The 21,462-nt window shown below is 40.1% G+C and overlaps 2 protein-coding genes and 1 pseudogene across 7 annotated transcripts in view; 2 read left to right on the forward strand and 1 right to left on the reverse strand.

Annotated features, from left to right (window-relative positions):
• Window positions 1-12,130, reverse strand: part of MRS2 (MRS2, magnesium transporter) — a 32,321-nt gene extending 20,191 nt beyond the window's left edge. For both annotated transcript variants that reach the window (XR_001517618.2, XM_006919536.3), the window contains exons 1-4: window positions 11,842-12,130; window positions 10,002-10,075; window positions 8,390-8,426; window positions 7,123-7,235 (exon numbers count right to left, since the gene is read on the reverse strand). Coding sequence is in view for 1 of the 2 variants with exons in the window: in XM_006919536.3 (XP_006919598.2) it covers window positions 7,123-7,235; window positions 8,390-8,426; window positions 10,002-10,075; window positions 11,842-12,004 (387 nt within the window). In the remaining variant the exon portion in view is untranslated. The remainder of the gene's footprint in view (window positions 1-7,122; window positions 7,236-8,389; window positions 8,427-10,001; window positions 10,076-11,841) is intronic.
• Window positions 12,131-13,084: 954 nt separating this feature from the next.
• Window positions 13,085-13,203, forward strand: LOC112469088 (annotated as a pseudogene).
• Window positions 13,204-17,256: 4,053 nt separating this feature from the next.
• SLC44A3 (solute carrier family 44 member 3) overlaps window positions 17,257-21,462 on the forward strand; it is a 78,159-nt gene continuing 73,953 nt past the window's right edge. For 2 of the 5 annotated variants that reach the window (XM_015595359.2, XM_015595360.2), the window contains exons 1-2: window positions 17,257-17,598; window positions 18,004-18,111. In XM_015595359.2, coding sequence (XP_015450845.1) covers window positions 17,375-17,598; window positions 18,004-18,111 — 332 coding nt within the window. In that variant the 5' untranslated portion in view covers window positions 17,257-17,374. The other 3 variants (XM_006919537.3, XM_006919538.3, XM_015595362.2) reach the window with 2 other exon arrangements.

The raw sequence follows: 21,462 nt of genomic DNA on the forward strand, positions 1-21,462 counted from the left end.
CAGTTCACTTGAAGGGCCTGTGTACAAACTTACTCCCTCACAGACTCACTCTGGGTTCCAACACATGAGCAGGAGTTCCTAAAACACCAGGGTCATATGGGGAAGTACAGAACTGACGAGCTTCAAGGTGAAAGCTGGGAGAAGCAGTAGTCAGGACAGCTCTCTCTGGAAACAGAAGTGCTGGCAGTAGCCATTGTTCCTTTGTTGAGCTTTCTCCCTACCCAGCTTGCAGGCACAGGCAGCTGCCAAATCTGAGACTCCATCAAACTAATTAACACCATTCACCCTGTCATGGTGATTTCCTGAGACCTTACCCATCTTGTATGCCCAGCCTGCGCAGCTTCCAGTGGCTTTTACACACAAGCAGTCTACCTCAGCTTTCTCTGCGGATTTCTTAAAATCATTCAAAGGTCCATAAACTGCAAACAAGCAGTGCTGGCCTCGGTGTGCACCGTACTTCTTGCTCAGCAGCCCTAAGGGCACCACAAGCAGCGAGCAGGCTCAACTTGCATTATAACTCCCATCAGGTGGCTGTAAGCCTGGCATAAGCTGCAGCCCATGCTGACTTGGAACACAGTCAACTAAGCAGCCACAAACCCAGCACAAGAGGTAGCTGACCTCAGCTTACATTGTGGTGCTCACCAAAGGGTCCCAAGTCTAGCACTAGTGGCAGTTGGTCTCAGTTCATAGCATAGCCTCTTCCAAGTGCCTCCAAGCCCAGCACAAGTGGCAACCAACTTGTAGATGACTTTGCAGCTCTCACCAGGCAGCACTAAGCCAAGCCCAGGATCCAGAACCAATAAATCCAGTGGCAGGCTTCAGATGACACCAGATCACCACCCAACAACCTACACAAATGACACATCTGAAGGTCAGACTCAGCTGGCACCAGAGTCCCACTAAAGCAACCTCTATCCACTAGTCTCAGTCCCGGCACGACAGCTTGTCCACTGTAGTCACGGCCAGCCCTCACAGCCAGTCAGCCTGAGGGTCAATCCCACTCAATGACATGCCAACAGCAATCAAGGCTCATCTACAATGGTAAGGCACAAACAACTCACACAGGAGACACCCTGGAGCACCCGGCTCAGGTAAACAGGGAGACTGCAAATGGGGCCCCACCTTCTACATAAGGCTGCTCTGTCCAGATGGGAAACAGAGCAGATCTGCTTAATATATAAACATAAACACAGGGCATCAGTCAGCCAAAATGAGACAAACATGTCCCAAATGAAAGAAGGGACAAAACTCCAGAAAAAGAACTAAATGAAATGGAGACAAGCAATCTACCAGATAGAGTTCAAAATGCTGGTTATGAGGATGTTCAGTGAACACAGGGGAAGAACAGAGAAACTCAGTGAGAATTTACACAAAGAGAAACCGTAAAAAAAGAACCAGTCAGAAATGCAGACTACAATAATAAATAAAGAATACATTAGAGGGAGTCAACAGTAGATTAGATAAAGCAGAGGTAGCAGAAAATACTCAATTAAACAGCAAAAAGAAAAAAGGAATTAAAAAAATAAGAATCGTTTAAGGGACCTCTGGGACAATATCAAGTGCACAATATTCTCATCATAGAGGTACCAGAAAAAGAGAGAGAAGGGACTGAAAACCTATTTGAAGAAATGACAGAAAACTTCCCTGACCTGGCAAAGAAATCAGACCAGGAAGCACAGAGAGTCCCAACCAAGAGGAACCCAAAGAGGCTCACACCAAGACAGGTCATAAATGAAATGCCAAAAGTTGAAGACAAAGAGAACATCTTAAAAGCAGCAAGATAAAGGCAATTAGTTACATACAAGAGAGCCCTCATGAGACTGTCAGCTGATTTCTCAACAAACTCTGCAGGCCAGAGGGCTTGGCATGAAATAGTCAAAGTGATGAAAAGCAAAGACCTAAATGAAGATTACTCTACCCAGCAAGGCTATTATTTAGAATTGAAAGAGAAATAATTTCCAAGAGAGAAAGAGCTGAAGGAGTTTGTCGCGACCAAACCAATATTACAAGTAATGTTAAAGGGACTTCTTTAAGTAGAAAATATAAAAAAATATGAATAAGAAAATACGGGAAAAAAATTCTCACTGACAAAGGCAAACAGTAAAAGCAGTGTATCAACCAACTAGTCAGAACAAAGGTTAAAAGGCAAAAGATCATGTGTAATTACAAAAATAAACTAAGAGATACCCATAAACATACACAAAAGTAAAAGATAGTAACAAAACCAGAAACCTTTTAGAAAGTAAAAATGGTAATGATTTTAGAATGTGTTTGAACTTAAGCAATCATCAACTTACAATACACTGCTATAAACATAGGTTGGTATATAAGCACGTGGTAGCCACAAACCAAAAGTCTAGAAGAGATACACAACAAATAAAGAGGAAAGACTCTAAACATGACACTATATAAAACAATCAACATATAAGAGGATAAGAGAATTAGAAACAGCAAAAAAATACAAAAACAATCAGAAAACAATAAAACAGGAATAACTATATACCTATAGATAACTACTTTAAATGTAAATGGATTAAATGCTCCAATCAAAAGACATGGTGTGGCTAAATGGAGAACAAAACAAAATCCATACATATGTTGCCTACAACAGACCCACTTTAGATCGAAAGACACACAGAAACCGAAAGAAAAGGGATGGAAAATAATATTTCATGCGCATGGAAATGAAAAAAGCTAGGGTAGCAATACTTTATATCAGACAGAATAGCTTTTAAAACAAGAGCTGTAATAAGAGACAAAGATGGGCATTTCATAATGATAAAGTGATAGATCCAACAAGAGGATGTAACTCTCGTAAACATCTACGCACTCGATGTAGAAGCACCTAAATAAATAAAGCAAATATTGATGGACGTAAAGAGAAAGATCGATAGTAATAAAGTCATAGTAGGGGACTTTAACATCCCATTGACATCAATGAATAGATCACCCAATCAACAAGTAAACAGTGGCCTTAAATGACACATAGATCAGATAGACTTAATTGATATTTTTCAAACATTTCACCTTAAAGCAGTAGAATATACATTCTTTTCAAGTGCATATGCAACATTTTCCAAGACAGAACACATTAAGGCCACAAGTCTCAAAAATTTAAGAAGACTGAAATCGTGTCAAGCATCTTCTGATCTCAATGGTATAAAACTAGAAATCAATTATAAGAAAACTGAAAAACACAGAAACACATGGAGGCTGAAAAACAAGCTAATTAACAATGAATGGATTAACGAGATCTAGGAATAAATCAAAAGATACCTTGAGCCAAATGAAAATGACACAAAAATCTATGGAACACAGCCAAATCAGTTCCAAGAGGAAAATTTATACCAATACAGGCCTATCTCAAAAAATAAGAAAAATCTCAAATAATCTAACCTTACAACAAAAGGAGCTAGAATAAGATGAACAAACATAGCCCAAAGTGAGTACAAGGAAGTAAATAATAAAGATCAGAGAGGAAATAAATAAGAGTCTAAAAAAACAATAGAAAAGATCAATAAAACCAAGAATTGGATCTTTAAAAAGATAAACAAAATTCATAAACCTTTAGCTAGACTCATCAAAAAAAAAAAAAAAAAAAGGGCACAAATAAATCAGAAATGAAAGGGAAGTGACAACTGACACCACGGAAATAAAGGAAACTAGACAACCTGGAAGAAATGTATAAACTCCTAGAAACACAATCTTTTAAGGCTGAATCAGGAATAAAAAGGAAATGTGAACAGGCGAATAACTACTGATGAAATCAAATCGGTAATTAAAAAAACTCTCAACACACAAAAGCCCTGGACCAGATGGCTTCACAGGTGAATTTTACCAAACATTCAAAGAAGAATTAACACCTATCCTTCTCTAAGTATACCAAAAAATTCAAGAGGATGGAAAGCTCTCAACCTCATTTTACAAGGCTACCATTATCATGAAACCTAAAGACACTACAATAAAAGGAAATTATAAGCCAATATCCCTGATGAATACAAATGCAAAAATCAAGAAAATATTATCAAACTAAATTCAGCAATACATTAAAAGGATCATACATCATAATCTAGAATGATTTATTCCCAGGAAACAAGGTTTGTTCAATATCTGAAAATCAATCAATATGATATACCACCTAAACAAAATGAAGTCTAAAAATGATCTATCAATAGATGCAGAAAAAGCATTTGACAAAATCCAGCATCCACTTATGATAAAAATACTCAGCAAAGTGGGACTAGAGGGAACATACCTCAATATAATAAAGGCCACATATGATAAACCCGCAGTTAATACCACATTCAACAGGGGAAAGATGAAACGTCTTAAGATCAGGAACAAAACAAAGATGTCCACTTCCACCACTTTTATTCAACACAGTACTTAGAAGTCCTAGCCGCAGCAATCAGATGAGAAAAAGAAAAGGCACCCAAATTGGAAAGGAAGAAGTAAAACTGTCATTATTTGTAGGTGACATAATACTACATATAAAGGGAATCCTACAGATTTCATCAAAATACTATTAGAACTACTGAATGAAATCAATAAAGATATAAAATTAATGCTCAGATATCAGTTGCATTTTTATACACCAATAATGAACTATTAGAAAGAGAAATTAAGTAAACAACTCCATCAAAAAGAATAAAATATCCAGGAATAAATTTAACCAAGGAAGTAAATGACCTGTACTCGGGAAACTATGACATTAAAGAAATTAAGGAAGATATAAATAAATGGATAGGAAGAATGAACATCATTAAACTGTCCATACTACCCAAAGCAATCTACAGATTCAACGCAATCCCTATGAAAATACCAATGGCATTTTTCACAGAACTAGAAAAAACAATTATAAATTTATATGGAACCACAAAAAAACCCGAATAACCTCAACAATCTTGAGAGAGAACAAAGTTGCAGGTATCATGCTACCTGATATCAAACTACACTACAAAGCTATAGCAATCAAAACAGCATGGTACATAGAACAATGGAACAGAACAGAGAGCCCAAAAATAAACCCACACCTATATGGTCCATAACTGCAAGAGAAAGTAGGCAGGAATATATAATGGGGCAGACAGTCTATTCAATAAATGCTGCTGGGAAAAATGGACAGACACATGGACGAACCTAGAGGGTATTGTGCTAAGTAACATAAGTCAGAGAAAGACAAGTACCATATGATTTCACTTAAATGTGTAATCTAAAGAGCGAAATAAAACAGAAGGAGGCTCACAGATACATAGAACATGTTGATGGTTGCCGGTTGGGAGAGGATTAGGGAGTTGGGTGAAAAATGTGAAGGGATTAAGAAGTACAAATTGCTAGTTTCAAAAAAAGTCACAGGGATGTAAAGTACAGCATAAAGAATATAGTCAATAATACTGAATAACTATGTATGGTGTTGGGTGGTTCCAAGACTTACGGGGGATCACTTAAGTAAAATGTCTAATCACGACACTGTACCTGAAACTGATATAATATTGAAAGACAATTGTAATTAAAAAAATAAAAAATAAAGTAACAAAAATAAGATATTGAAAGCCCTGTGACTAAATAGGAAAAAAAAAACAAACAAAAAACGAACTCATACAGAGAACAATTTAATGGTCACTAAATGGGAGGCAGCTTGGAGAGATGGGTGGAAAAGGTAAAGGGAGTAAGAAGCACAAATTGCCAGTTATGAAAACAGTCATGGGGATGTAAAATACAGCATAGGGAATACAGTCAATTATATTGTATTGTATGGCTAGGTATGGTGTCAGGTGGGTGCTAGAGCTATGGAGTAATTACTTTGTGGGTTAAATAAATGTCTAATTGCTATGTTGTACACATGAAACATAACATTGTTGACTGTAACTGAAAAAAATTTAAATAAAATTTAAAAAAAGAACACAGAAATTAGAAATTAATTCTAAAGAGAAAGACTAGCATCTTCTGTTAGAAGAGTAACAAAGGTAATCTGTGGCCACTGTATTAGTGATATAAAAATTAGATTTAAATTTTTTTCCAATTTATAATATACAGAAAATTGAAAAATTATACAGTGAATACCTATATACATACCACTTATATGACTAAAATTCTACTAAAGAGATACTGTTTTAAAGGGGGCTAGCTTCTGATAACAAAAGTGAAGAATGTTTCCTAGAGAAAATCACTTGGGAGAAGGCAGTTTCTATTCTTTTTATTTTATTTTTTATTAATTCTAAATAAATGGACAAAAACCTGCCATCAAAGACTTTTTGAAGAAAGCAAATCTCATGTCCACTGCAGGGTCGATACCACTGAGACCTGTGTCTCCTCATCTATTTTTGAACCCTAAACTTTAGCCTACCATAATAACTTATGTTCATATTAATTCTGAATTACTAGAGAAAGTCATACTTGGTGTACTCTAAGTAGATGAGAAAGATAAATATATTTTAGAAAGCTTACCATAAAAATAAAAATTTAACTTAAGATTATAAACTTTAAAGCAGATCTTGGGCTATGTGAAAAACTAAAATATGGTTTTGGTAGATACTATAATCACACATACTTCTCTTATCATTTCAGAAACTGGAGACTAAATGCAAAAGGTGAGAATGGAGACCACTGTCAGAACTTCTCCAAGACAGAATAGAGCAACGTCATGCCAGCTGAGCATAGGTATGTAACCATATAAAATGAATTCTACTCCTAAGAACATGTTATAAAATATCTTATATTTTACATAGCTCTTTTAGTTACAGAATTATATTTAACCTAGGTATTGACCAAAATAGCCAGGGCATAACTTTCTTTCTTTTTTTTTTAATTTTTAATTAAGTTTATTGGGATAACATTGGCTGATACAATTACATAATTTTCAGGTGTACATTATCATTTGACATCTGTATATTCTATTGTGTTTACCACCCAAAATTCAGTTTCCTTCGGCAACTATATTATTTTATCCCCTTTACCCACTTCACCCTCCCCCTAAACCCTATGTTTGACCCCCTTTGCCCAGTCTACTTCCCCTACCCCACTAGTAATCACTAGTCTATAGTCCTCTGGTAACCACTAGCCTATGGGCATAACTTTCATAAGACTGCTGTGGAGAAATGTAGATGAAATAAAATCCTTTACCTCCATTCTCATGATAATCCTATTGTTTCTGGTGGTGATGCTCATTAAATGCTGAAACCTCAAATCTCTGGCTTGAAGACCTAATTCTTGATGTAAGTCAGTTTTCTTCCTTTCTAGAAAAGAAATATTTTCAATAAAAAGAAAGAGCTAAATTAATCAATTGAAGAGATTTTCATACTGGAGCACATCATCCCACCCAGAGAATTTTCTATTATTACCAGAAACAAAAGCTAAAATGAGTCTTTTTAATAATCACTTTTACTTCAAAAACAGACTCATGTTAAATCTGGTCAAACGCTATTTTCTCCTGTTACCCATACTTCATAAAATTTCTCTGTACTTAGAAGTGCCTTGGGACCAATATAAAAACCATAGCTATACATTGTTAGAAACCTTCAGTATCAATTTCTAGCTCTAGAGACAGGTCACCTTTTTTTTTTTTTTAAAATATGATTTGTACATTACTACATTTTCTGTTTTTCTCACTACGTTATCATCATATTTTAAATCTGTGAAGAGATAAGTTCAATTTTCTTTCTTTAGACTAATACAAAATGAGAAAATAAAGTCAGTTGTCACACTAGAGTCCCCAACCTAAAAATTAAATTACCTAAGAGAAAGCATAATAAACTCAAAAAATGATACTGATTATAGTATTATCTGTACTTGTAACATCAAACCACATCTGTGGCACAGCTCTATATAGAACAATCTTATGAAGGAGATATTGAGCAAAAACACCCAAAATATTCCACTATGATATCAGCAATAGCAGAAATAGAATCATGGAATTGGAAGTGAACTGAAACTTGCATTTGAAGTCAGACAATAAAGTAATGCTCAGTTTTATTTACAGCCAATGTTGGCAGAGTTCCATCTGACTGCCATTCAGTGCCTTGTCCCTCCTGTCTTCAGTCAACCACTGCCACTGCAATGTCAGTGGTATTATGTGACACCTTAAACATGGTACAGGAGATGAATATGAGGACTAAGGCAGTGAAAGGGAGACTAAAAAGGAGAAACAAAAGGGAAGAGTGTTTCTCTGTGTTCCAGCTGCACACCAATATCTCTTTAACATCACGTTAAAGTGAATGTGGCTCCTGACGGGAAAAAAAATTCTCGGAGAATATGCATAGTCCAGGTACAGCCACTTTCAATGAGGACTGAAGGACAATGCTGAAGAAGGATCTCCTCCTTCATTTACACACCCATATACTCACAGTATATGATTTAAAAAGGTGACTTAGAAAAACTTATTGATACTTACCAAAGGAAGTAACATTTCCTTCTTTGTCAAATTTTGTCTGAGGAGAGTAAAAACAAAATATTATTTCCTCCAAGTATGCTATTTACGATAACATACCATATGGTACTATGATATCTCCCAAATACTAAAATACAGATATAAATCATAATTGCTCTTCTTTAGGTTAAATTCAGTTTTGAGTTAAAGGTTTAAAAAAAATCTTTTTCCTTTGCTAGGACAAATCTGACTTGAATTAAGTTTCTATTTTGGTTCCCTTGGAAATGCGATGAAGGAGTATCAGTCGTTACTAGGTAACATTGTGTATGATAAAAATGCCCGATGACTGGTAGACTGCACCGGATTAGAAGGCCGGTGAGCGAATTATAGATATCTGGTGAGAAGCCATGTGATGGCTCTTGTAACTGGCCATGTTCCGTGTGGGAGTACTGGATGTGCCTCTGAGACAGTGACAAGAGATACTGGCACTAGAGGGCATGGGGATTCTAAACCAAGGTGGACCTCACCTCCATCTTTGAGAATACCATCTCCTTTCACCTGAGCTGTCACAAAGCAGCCCCTGGATGGCTGCATGGACTTCTCTTGAAGAGGAAACACCTGATGCGGCCCTTCTGCATTCCCTTTTATTTTTCTGAATAGACTGGTACCAACTGTGGCTTATTTTGTGAATCTAAGTATCTACTGGAGGCTATGAAGTCTCTCTGGTGGGCAATGCCGAACCAATAAAGATTTACAGAAAAGGCCTCTTCTGATAGTTTGGAGAGAGGATACAATGCAGAAAATGTATTTATTTCCTGTAAAGCAGAGGGAATACTTTTCTGTAATACCTTTTCACAGTCAAGTTTGAAGATGTCAAGTAATATTTAATAAATCATTATGTACTAGGCTGTACCAATTACTACTAAATATGCATTTTGAGAAAGATACACTCTGAAATATAGTTGAAGGTACAAGTCCTGTATTGTTACCATGGAAACACATGCATGCTGTGTTAATAACATAATAAATGCCTACCATATATAGCTTGGTTCTCATAAGCAAAAATAAGATCAATATAAATATGTAACAAGTACCACAAAGTATCAGTGTGAAAGGGAAATTTACATCAAAGGAAGCTAATAGCTTTCAAGGACTTAATACATGCAAGGGGAAACCCTGAGTACAGGCATATCTTGTTTTACTGCGCTTTGCTTTAGTGCTATTCATATATGTTGTGTTTTTTACATACTGAAGGCAAGGCCCTCCACCAGCAAAAAGATTATGATTCACTTTATTGAGATACTTGCTCTGTTGCGGTTATCTGGAACTGAACTTGCAATATATCCGAGGTCTGCCTATATTTAAGTAGGAAGCTCTGAACTGTGGTTTGAATGACCTGTTCTAATATAAAACAGCTCCACAATCGTTAGCAGTTTCAAGAGTGCTGTTAAGCAAATCTACCTTGCAACCCAGGTCACCAGCTAATAAGCAAAACACAAAAACAACCTTACTTTTAAGTATAATGATTCATTATAAAACAAAAAATAATATTGTGGCCCACCAGTCCAATCCTGTTAACTTAGAAAAGTAGGAGAAGTACTTTCTGTAAGTTATCAAACATAACATACATACTCACCACAGTAAACACTGGGGCTACACTGGCTAAAGTGGCTTGAGAGACATCAGAAGTTATAAACCGATGCATTTCACCTGAAGAATGAATTAAAGAATACTCTGTGATCATATGCTTGTTTTTCACATATAGCTAAGATCCCTCTCTCATAGTATGCAGAGACCTTCAGACTATTTTACTAATTTTTGAAACTTTTTCCTAGAGAAAAAAGAAGAAACACCTTTATTTTTTAATTTTAATATTTGTAGGCAATTGCATTAGGTTTGACAGGGAATGATTTTTAAAAGTAATGGCTTAAGTAATGGCATCAGAATAATTTATGGATTCAAACCACTCTTTTCTAATTATTATTGGTATCTCAGAGTTGGATAAACTGTACAACAACGTCCTGAGATTAAAATGCTCATTCTTTTTTACATGATTTAAAAAGGCTCTTCATGCAAATTATATTGGTAGATATATTTTAGAAAACATAGATCTCAAGTACCACCTGATCTTTCAGCATTCCAATACCAGAATTATTTGCTTGACCTACAGACTTCTAAGTATTAACTTTTTTTGCTCAGATAAACTATACACTTCATCATTAATACCTATAAAATAACCAACTGGAATGCGGACTCCACTGAACTGAAATGATCTTATTAGAAAATAAAGTTAAAACATGATTAGACCGAGTTGAAGTGAGCTCTGAAGTATAACCAAGTAAATTTTAATATCTGACAAAAAAATAAACATAAGAGGAATAGGTAAGAGATGTAAAATTACCCATTATTTTATGCTTCCAAAGTAGTCCTAACTCCACAGAACGCGCAGATATATTCCCATTTCTGACCTTAATCTTTCTCATTACTTACATTTAATGACTCATGTAATTTGTTAGCACCTTTACAAAACACAAACTAAGAGCCAGCTGAATAGAGATAAACGTCAGCGCTAGAAATCAGCATTTGCTAATTAGTCACACGTTAAAGCACTGTCTGGATAAAGATTCTGAAATCTCAATGTTTGTCCTAAAACATAAGATGGACTCAACCTGGGTCTGCAAGCATTATCGAAGGAGGGACTACGGGGTGAACCCAATTCAGAAAAACTCACCACCGAGTATGGGGAAGGAGGTGGATATGGTGAGTTTGGGAGGCTTTTGAGAACACAACTAAGAACACATTTGAGGACAGCACACTATTGAGAAACTATGCATTTTAACGCCTTTTATTTCTGAGCAATGAGTACCCACATTTTCACATCTGTGAAAATGTTAACGTATCGTCGTGCTTCATTATTTGGTGAAAAAATAACTCAGATTCCTCCTTCCCCGCCTCAATCTGATCCCTGTCTGGCTCGTTGCACAGGACCTGAAAACAAAGTCAGATCTTTCTCAGAGCAACTTACTGTGAAGTCTCACTTCCAGGTGCGTTTCCACTCCTTACCTGGGCAACTAGACAAATGTATAACTGTTTCCACAAGAAAGAGGTAAAAAGCAGGGAAAACAAAACTAATACTTAAATATTTCAAGTGGATAAACCCAATCTTCAGAACTGAGTACGACTAAAAGTTACACAGGTTTTTAAAAACCTCACCAGAGCAGAAGGGGAGATTTGCACAAGGGGCGACGAGGAGGACAGCGCCGGGCGGTCGGATCCCAGCAGGGCCGCGTTCCGGACGGTGGCGCCCCGGGTTGCCCGCGGACCTGGGCTGACAAAACCCCACGCGCGGACCCGAAGATCGAGGCTGAGAACGCGGTGCGGGGCAGCCTCAGCCACGCGGGTCGAGTGGGCGGTGAGGGGCCAGCGTCCCAGCGCCGCGGGGCGGAGAGGCAGTAGGGAGGGCTGGGGGGCAGTACCTGCCAGGCGGGGCCGATGGGGTCTGCACAGCCGCGCGGCCAGGCTCCCTCCAAGTAGTATAGCGGCGCGCGGAGTCAGGCCGCAAGCCATAGCACACAGGTTGTGCCGGGGCAGCCCCGCCGCGCACGACAGGAGTCGGGGCAGGCTCCGCAGGCATTCCATAGCGCTGGAGTGAGGGGGAAGCAGCAGCGAGACCCCAGCTCGTCATGCCGAACAGGAGCGGGTCAGCCGGCACAGCGTGCCCCCGCGCGGGAGTCCGAGTGCGACCCCGTCTGCCGCGCATGCGCAGAGTGCGCTGCGCCTGCGCCTTACTCCCCGCGCAGGCTCGGAAGGGGCCTTTGGGCGAGATTATTTTGTTCGGTGCCTGTGACGTAGGGAGGGACTGGCTCCGGGTGAGGAAGCGGATGTGTACCTCGGCGAGGCAAGTTAGCCCCGATTTGACCCCTGGGCCCTTGGAATGGTCTGGCCAGAACGTAAAAGTGTCAATTACTTATATTAATTAGTAATCGTCAAATGTGAAAAAATACTCAACATATGTGTAATGCTTTGCAGTTTCTGGAGCCTTTTCACACATGTGATAAGGTCTGCAGTTTGGAAGCGAGGAAGTGATGCCCACATCCAACTCAATTTATATTTAAGTGTAATATGGCAAAAATAATGAACCGTCTTAGGAATGCTTAAACTTTTGCTAGTGAAGACAGGAATATAAACGCACAGAATTTATATTCCATATTTAATCAACTGTAAGTATAAATTTCAAGGTGCCATTCGTTATTTTATGTACTACCAAGAAAAAAACACTGATAAACTATGCTTTCTAATTATATCACTTAAGTTATTCCAATTTCAGTTTTTAAAATGTGAAAAAAAGAGAGGTTTTGAATTGATTAGATGCAGTATATATGCATATTTTTAAAGTGAATTAATAGACTTGTCCTTCCCACAGTAGTAATGTAAGGCAGACACAGGTTTCACAGATATGCATTCAATCACTACATGTGAACACAAAGCTAAGGAAACATGAGAGAACCATTTTGTCTGTGGGGTGTTAGGACTGCGGGTAGATTAGGAAGCCAGTAGAGAGAAGGCTTCATAGAAGAGGGGATGTTTGACTTGAGCAAGGACTTCAAGCACTGCTTCCTGAGGGCTGCAGTCAAGAAAGAGACCTATGTGTAGAGAACATGGTTGGTAGATTTTTTATTTTACTAAGTGCTTCAATGATGAAATACATATTTCAAAAACATTACCAGCCATGTCACCCCGAACGTGCCTGATCTCGTCTGATCTCGGAAGCTAAGCAGGGTCGAGCCTAGTTAGTACTTGGATGGGAGACCACGTAGGAAGACCAGGTGCTGCAGGCATTAAAAACAAAACAAAACAAAACGAAAACCATTAAAAGCCTTCAGACATTTCTTTGAGACAATGTGATAACTCTTCTTTAAAACTTGGCCCCCAGCATGATTCAGCTCTGTTTAACATGACCGTTACAAACCCTTAGAAAAACTCTGGGATGTGGCCAGACACATATTTTGTGATTCATGTCAAGGATTCAGAATTTAATCTGAGAAGGGTGGGAGCCATCGGAGAGACTTTGAGCAGAGAGGTAATGACCTAATTTATGTTTAAATGGATTGTTCCAGCTGTGTGGAGGGAGAGATTACAGAAAGGCAAATGTGGAAGCAGAGAGATGGTGATGATGGTTTGGGCTAAGAATGACTGGAAGAAAATATTTGCCAGTCACATAACTCAATGGTCTACAACTTTTTTGGCACCAGGGACCGGTTGCTCCTATAAGAATCTAATGCCTAATGATCTGAGGTGAATCTAAGGTGGTGATGCTAGTGCTGGGGAGCGGCTGCAAACGCAGATGAAACTTTCTTTGCTCACCCGCTGCTTACCTCCTGCTGTGCAGCCCAGTCCTAACAGGCCACAGACCGGTACAGGTCCACAGCCCTGGAGGTTGGGGGCCCCTTGACATAACTGGTAAAGGACTTGTATCTAAACTACATAAGGAATTCTCAAAACTCAATTATATAGGTACAAAACTTGGCAAAGTAAAGTAGGAAGTGTCTTGAGATCATTCACAGGGCTTTGCTCTGCACAAATGTAGACACCCAAGAGATGAGAAATCTGATTGCTATACAAATAACGTTACAACTACGCTGAATGGAAATGGATAAAGGAAAGCCAAGAAATTTGACCCAGCAGTCAGCCCCTAGCAGTGCAAGCATCTATGTACAACAAAATTGATTGCTCTGTGCTTCCATATTAAGTCATAAAGTCTCTGGTTAAATAGTTTGGTTAAGTCTATGAAGGACCAGCCTCAATTTTCAAACCAACCATGAAAAAAAACATAAGTGAAAAAAGTTCCAAACTTTATACCATATACCACCACTTTTTATAGCATCCCCTAAAAAGCAAACTAAATTATATTATTTAAAGAATAAGATAATGTGAAATAAGAGTGTTTAAGCACGGGGTTGATGAACAAAATTCAGAACTATGATTATCTGTGAGATTAAAAGTTTGGCAGGGTTGTATTCAGGAGGAACGTTATGGTAATGTTCCAGTTCTTAAAATGGGAAGTGGGTTCAGGGTGATTATATTATTACGTCTTATAACTTAGAGCTGTTGTATATGTAACATATATATACTATATACAGCTTTAGAGGGTGATATGTGATATACACAAAAGAATATAACTAATGTCTTGTATATGTAAATAAGGTAAGTTAACATATATAACCTTTTGTAGTAAAAAATTATTTTTGACCAAACTGAAGGTTCCCTGGGGCTTGAGGAGCTATGTTCCAAGGATCACATTTAGGAAGGGAGCCTGGTGGCTGTACTGTCCACATGTTTCATGAACACGAAATTAAGAAAAAAAAATCAATGAACCTCCCAACATAATGTACACTTCCCCCAACATCAGCAATTAACAACTGCTGGTCAATTTTGTTTCCCTTACACCTCCACCCACTTCCCTTTGCCCTGGATATTTTAAAAGCAAATCTTAGCTTATCATTTTGTCAAAGTTTCAGTATATAAATCTAAAAGTTATGGACTCTGCTTTAAATTTAAATTTAACCCAAATAACATCATCGGATTCCCAAATTCCTTAATAGAAATTACTTAAAATCATCAACTATCCAATTAAGATTCACATTTCCTGGATTGTCTTCTGAACTGCCTTCTTTCTATTTTTCTAGTTGATTTATCCTGGATCTAAACAATGCCCATATAGTGTAATTAGTTGAAATAGCTCCCAAGTCTTTTTTAATTTATAGATTTCCTCTCCCTCTCATTTTTTCTTATAATCTTTTTGCTGTTGTTATTGTTGATGACGATATTAAAACACTAAGTCATGTGTCTGAAGACTTTCCCATTTTTGATGTTACTGGTGGCATCCCTGTGGTGTCATTTGACTTGTCCCTCTATACCTTGTATTTCTTATACTTTGGTAGATTTAGGTGGACTTTCCTGTAATGACTACGTCACAAGTGGCAATGTGTTCTTCACTGAGATGTCGTTAATGTCTAATTGTCCCTTTTTGTGATGTTTGGAAAACTGTGATACCCTAAATTCTATCATTCCTTCCACTCTTACAAGCCAGAAAACTCCTTCATCAGTTATAGAATTACCCTGATTTATATAAGAGAGGCAGGATATGTGTTTGATTCTTTCCCTTTATTTACCAGCTTTCGAAATGAGTTTGCACCCAGAATCTTCTAAAGGCAATCGATGACGATTTATTTTTACTTAGTATTATTGAGAATGTATGAATATTCACCTATATGATGTGTTTCAAAATAGGATATTTATAGATTTTTTTAGGGTCTGGTATAAGATGGGTCTTTCAATGCAGTGAGACCGATTAGGAAAGGTTTTCATATAATAGTTGATTGATGGATGCAGTAAGGGAGGGTTTGAAGAGAGACTCGAATGGTATAGTCATGTGATAACCTAGAATAGTGATCTGTGGTTCTGATGAGGAGCTGTTGCCCTGATGAAAGCTTTTTGGGTAGCTGGTCTACTGCTCCAGTAAATGGAGTTTTAGGAAATTCCTAAAACAAACAATAAAGGTATTTGAAACATATATATACACATATGTGGCTTGAGACTTGCCCTTTCTCTTTGAGGTGTATTTCTTCCTTTCAACCTTAAAATTTATGTTATGTGTCAATATTTCCCTCTCTCCATTTTTATGTCATTCCTTTTCTCTTTTAGTTCTATCTTTAATATTAACTAAAAAATTTTAAAATAAGCTGCCTTATTTTTTAACCTTTTCCTGCTGCCTCTGGAGTGTTGAAACTGCTCTTCCAACTACAAATTCCTCTTTAGCTTCACCTTTTCTACTATTTATCCTACATTATTAATAAATAGCATCAGTGAATATTCACTCCAACTATTCCATTTTTCATGCTTAATATTTTTGTTCATTTTAGTTTTATTTTTTCCTGACTCATATTGCTATTGTCATCCCTCATCTTCTTAAATATATTTAAAAGCTTATTTAAAAACATTGGTCCATCAGCTCTAATCACTCAGTTTCAGATGATAGGTGTTCAATTGTGATCTTTTTATAGTAATTGTACTTCTCAGATGTCTAGTTATTTGGCCTGTGAGTTCATGATCCCCTGCCTTTCAGCTACTCTGATAAATATTCTTCCAGCCAGGGGAAGTCGCTGCCCTCAGGGGAGAAGCGGTATGGAAAAGAAACAGTCACCCAGCAGCCCTGGTGGTGCCTGTGTGTTTGGGGGGAAGGTAGTGAATGGGGAGAGGGGGTCCGTCTGCAGCTGTTTTAATTCCACTAGAATTTCAACTGTGAAGAGCAGGGCAGTGATTGTCCCAAGGCAACATAGGAGAGAAGTAAGAGCAGAACCTCAGAACATCAAATTCTTTCATCCCACCTCCCTTCTCAGCATCTCCTCCCGCCCCGCCCCACCTGCAACACTCGCAGATAAAGGGCATCTTCAGCAGCCCCGACCCCGGGTTTCTATTCTTGTACTTCCTAGCACCCCCCGCGTTCCTCCAGAGACTTGGGCTTCTCCAGGACAGATTGTGGGAGCCATCAGAGGCCACTGTTCTGGTGAAAACGGCAGCCGCATGAGAGTCGCACGGGTGTTTGTGGAGCCCGACCTTGAGAGCATCTCCTGGAGTGTCTGGATTCAGCGTTTCGCCGTACAGTTTTCTGTCTGTCTCCGCCGCGAGTGACATCAATGCTGTCCTGCGCCTCAGTTTCCCTCACCTGCAGATTAGGGATAACGCTAGTTTCTGCCGTGTGGATTATTTAATAATGCTTGTAAAGCAGTAAAATGGAATCTGGCACAGGTGAGCGCTACTCACCTGTTCGCTGTGGATCATACAGCAAAACCATACCTGTCCTCACCACTCAGAACAGATTGGCTGAGACTTCCTACTTCCTGCTCAGAGCTGGCGGGGCCCCGCTAAGGAGGCCGCAGTCCGGACCCTCCTGGGGACCGCCCGCGCTGCCGTCGGAGAGGCAGGTGTCCCGGGGCCGGGGGTGGAGGGATGGGGGTTGAGGGAGGAGGCCAGAACTCTCCTTCGGAACAGGTAAGGGCGGCTGACCCGCCCGGGCAGGTGTGGGCCGCGAGCAGAGTTGGCGGCGCTTGGAGGAGGCCGCCTGGGGGCGCTGCGCCCCTTCCCGCCGTTTGGTCTTGGCCGCCGCGGGCGCCGCGTCGGCCCTCAGTCCCGGCCCGGAGCGCAGGATGCGGTGCCTCGGCACCACGCACCTGGTGAGTATCCACGCGGGGGAAGGGGCCCGGGGTAGGGACCCGGGGGGAAGGCGGGTCGCGCCCCTGCTGCACGCAAGTTCCCTGCCGAGACACCTCCGCCTCCCCCAATCCGCGCAGATTAAGACCCGCCCGGACCTCGGACCCCAGTGCGGTGCTGAGGCGCTCGCACGACCTTCGGGCCTCCTCCAGGTGCACCGCTAGGTAGGGACTTGGCGACTGGGAAGTTCACATCCGCTCCGCACGAGCTGGTGTTTCCGAGCTCCAGGAGAGCTCTGGGCGGCCACGGTACAAAGCAAACAAAAAAAGTTACTTTAAGCAGTCTTCAAGCCAGTTTGGGTTCCATTTCCAGGTTGGAACCGTATAGTGCTTTATTCTCTTCTACTTTCTCCCCTCTTTTTCTGGAAGGTTTCTGCAGAGAGAACCCCCGGCCCAAGAGAGTGGCGGCCTCAGATTTATAGGAAATGCACAGATCTGCAGTGGTTGTTCCTGTTCTTTCTTTTTTGGACGGGTTTGGTAAGTGTGGGTGCCAGAGTGTATGTCCTCAAATAACTGCCCCAAATGTAAATCGCATGCTTAGGGCCGTTCCTGGAGAAGTCAAGGCTCCTGGGGGTACCAGGTGAAAGTTGGTGCTGCAATAAGAGACACCTGCTATGGTGGCAGAATAAACATCAGTCCTGGGGAATTGTCAGGTGTCTCAACCTCCAGGCTCGCTCAGTCGGAGAGGCTGTCTTGTTGCAGGCTTCCTTCTAAGAGAAAGTCCCATAAGGAAACGAGAATTACCCTTTTCAATGGTATTTGATTAGCCCATGTGTGGTCTCTTACCTCAGCTCGCCTGGTAGAAGTTTGTTTTTACCATCTCGGTCCTCAAAATTAAAATGTTTCTCAAGTGTTTGCTGTTCCTCTCACACAGGAAAATCCAGGGTGAGTCTAGAAATAAATTACCCTTACTTTAGCTGAGCAGAACAAATGCACTCTTGGTGCATTGTGTTTAGCAGCTGACAGGGAAAACAAGCCTTTGATATAAACCCTCAAGTTAGATAGGTAATGATATTTTCCCCATTTTTTCCTCCTAGTTTCCAGGTATGTATGATTGCTGGTGGACCTCATCAGGCTCTGCCATTTTAGTCCTGGGAGAGTCTCTCAGAAACTGAATCTTGATGCTTTGATACTTATTTCAGAGTTGTAGGTAACAGCAGAAAAAGCCTCAGTTTCTTCAAACACCACGTTCATGAAATCCATTCCAGATTGGGACATGTATTTGCTATCTGGTAAATGATTAATTTATAAAGCCTGATAATACCTACAAGAGAGTAATTACCTTTGTTGAAAAGACTTAAGTTGGACTAGACTCTAAAATATCATATTTATTCCTCTTTCTTTAGAAAAAGATTTGTTCACTTGTTGACTTTCCCGACTGGTTTCACATGGACAGACATGGTTACAGGCACAGTAGAAGGTTGGGCCTGAAAGATATAACCATATGTTCTGTGTTGCCTATATACGTGGCCCTTGGAGCTCTCCTCTAGAAGTTCAGAGAAATTGAGCATCTACGACACCTCTTCCTTAATGACCTGCAGACGGCTGGTGTTTCTGTCTGGTCTGCAGTTGTAAAAATGCACGGAGCAGCTGTCCTGTTTGCGCCTGGCAGCTTTGACCTCGGGCCGTTATATTTAATGGTCTTCCCTAGCCCCTAGTACAGCAAACCTAGTACCGAACTCCTAGCCCAATGGCCGTCTGGGAACATCATAGCCTGAACAGTTATGAACCATCCGAGAGGTGGCGCAGAGCCACCAACTGCTCTAAAATTACATGTCATTTGCAAAATAAACCTGAAAGTTTCAATATGCCTGATCTCCTTACTACATTAAATTTGAATAATGATAATGAGAGTCCTTTCTTAGCTGACTGCCTTTTAATATCTTCGGCAACATTTTTAAACCACAGATATTTAGGAGTTTTTTTTTCTGCCTCTGCTATGTAGTTTTTCTGGTCTTGTGGCATCCTGACCTTGGTGACTTGCTAGACAGGATTATTACTGGTGGTGCTGCCCAGGGTGAGGGCTGGACAAAGGAGGTCTGGGGCCAGGGTCCAGAATTGTAAACAAGGATGGTCTTTTGCAGATAGAAAGAATGTCAGCCTTTGTTTATACATTCATAAGACACATAGAACAGAATGTTTCAAAGTCTGGACCGTCTCTGCCTCTGCTTACCTCTCCCACCTCACCCTTTCCTACTAGTCTTCAAGACTCCATCTCCCCCGCTCCGCCACCCCCAGCACCATCCAAGGTGACCTTGGTAGCCACACCTACCTTGTACACACACCTACTGAATCACCTGTCACATGTAATTGAAATTGTGTGTTTGAAATTGAAACCAAGTTTTGATGGTTTAAAGAAGTATAGTATGGCAGGGACTCAGGATTACCAAAATCCTCTCCCACTCATCCCCCAAAACTTTCCACTCCTCCCACGAGTTTCCCAAGGGAGATAGTGACATGAATGCTGGTAAGTGGAAAGTATCACTTCATTATTAGATCTCTGGTGAACTGGGCAGAAGCATGGGAGCCTTTTCCTCCTCCTAAGTCCCAACTCAATCAGGATCTCACCACATTCCATGTTGGAAGGGCAGGAGAAGAGTATGTTGAGGTTGGATCAGCTGTGCCAGCCAAGTGGGTGTGCAGTAAAGGAAGTAAAGGCTGAGGGGTCTGTCCACCGGGAAAGGTGACTCACTCAACCCTGGAGTCTACCACGAGACTGAGGAGGTGCTTGGGGTGAGGGGAGCCTTCCTCCAGGAATGTCTGCAAGTTAAATGTCCTGCTTGTCTTCTAGGCTAAGTTCTTTGAGTACAGGAACTTGATTTTGTTTATCTTTGTACCCCAGTAACAGTCTCTGGCACACCTGGGTACTTGAAGACTTATTGATTTCTAGATTAATAGTGCAGAAGATCTGAAATGTATTTGGCTTTGGGACAATGTGCCTTAGGAAAATGGTATCAATACTATATTTTATTGAATTGTGTACTATATCCTCTCTCCTGGAATAATTCTATCAGTACTGGGAGGATTAATAGTATTCAATGCATTGTATATTGGGGAACTTACAACATTAAGTTTGTGTTAGGGGAGGATAAATACTCAATCTTGGTAGAAGGCACGTCAGGCATATTAACAACTGAAATTTTGAGCTGAAATTTCAAATATTCCACGTTCATTATAAAATTGGATAAAAGCGACTAATAAATTGCAAGGTGTTCTTGTCCCGCAGATTCCTGAGGTTCTTTATTTTGTGTATTTAAGCATATTTCAAAACACCATTTTCACACTTATTATAAATGATATTTTAGTACATATCAACTTGTCTCAACTCTTGAGGGTCAGAGTCCTCTATAAGGCTAAAAGAAAAAGGAAGAGACGGAGAGGGAGAAGGAGGAGAGGGAAGGGAGGAAACAGGGTGGAAAGAAGGAAGGGAGGAGGGCAGGAAAGGGAAAAAGGAAAGGAGGAAGGGAGAATGGAAGGATGGATGGATGGACGGACGGATGGATAGATGGACAGATGGACAGACGGATGCATAGACAGAAACTCAGGGAAAGAAGTAGCATACCCTGGTGTTCTTAGATAAAAGAAGATCCTCAAAGGAAAAAAATTGAGCTGTCCTGGTGACCTTAGGCTAAGAAGAAAAAATGACAGACTCTTGGAGAAGAGGGTGAGAAGACGGGAATCTGTTTCAGCGTTTTAGAACATTCTCTTAGCCGACCTGTTAAAGCAAGTGTTAGAGTGGCAGCAGTGTCCTGACTGACAGTGTTGCTGAGGGAGAGAAGTGCAGTGATGCTGGGGAGTTCATTTTATGTCAGTTTTCAGGGATGGCAG

This window comes from Pteropus alecto, unplaced genomic scaffold (assembly GCF_000325575.1).
Source record: "Pteropus alecto unplaced genomic scaffold, ASM32557v1 scaffold106, whole genome shotgun sequence".
NCBI classification, from domain to species: Eukaryota; Metazoa; Chordata; class Mammalia; order Chiroptera; family Pteropodidae; genus Pteropus; species Pteropus alecto.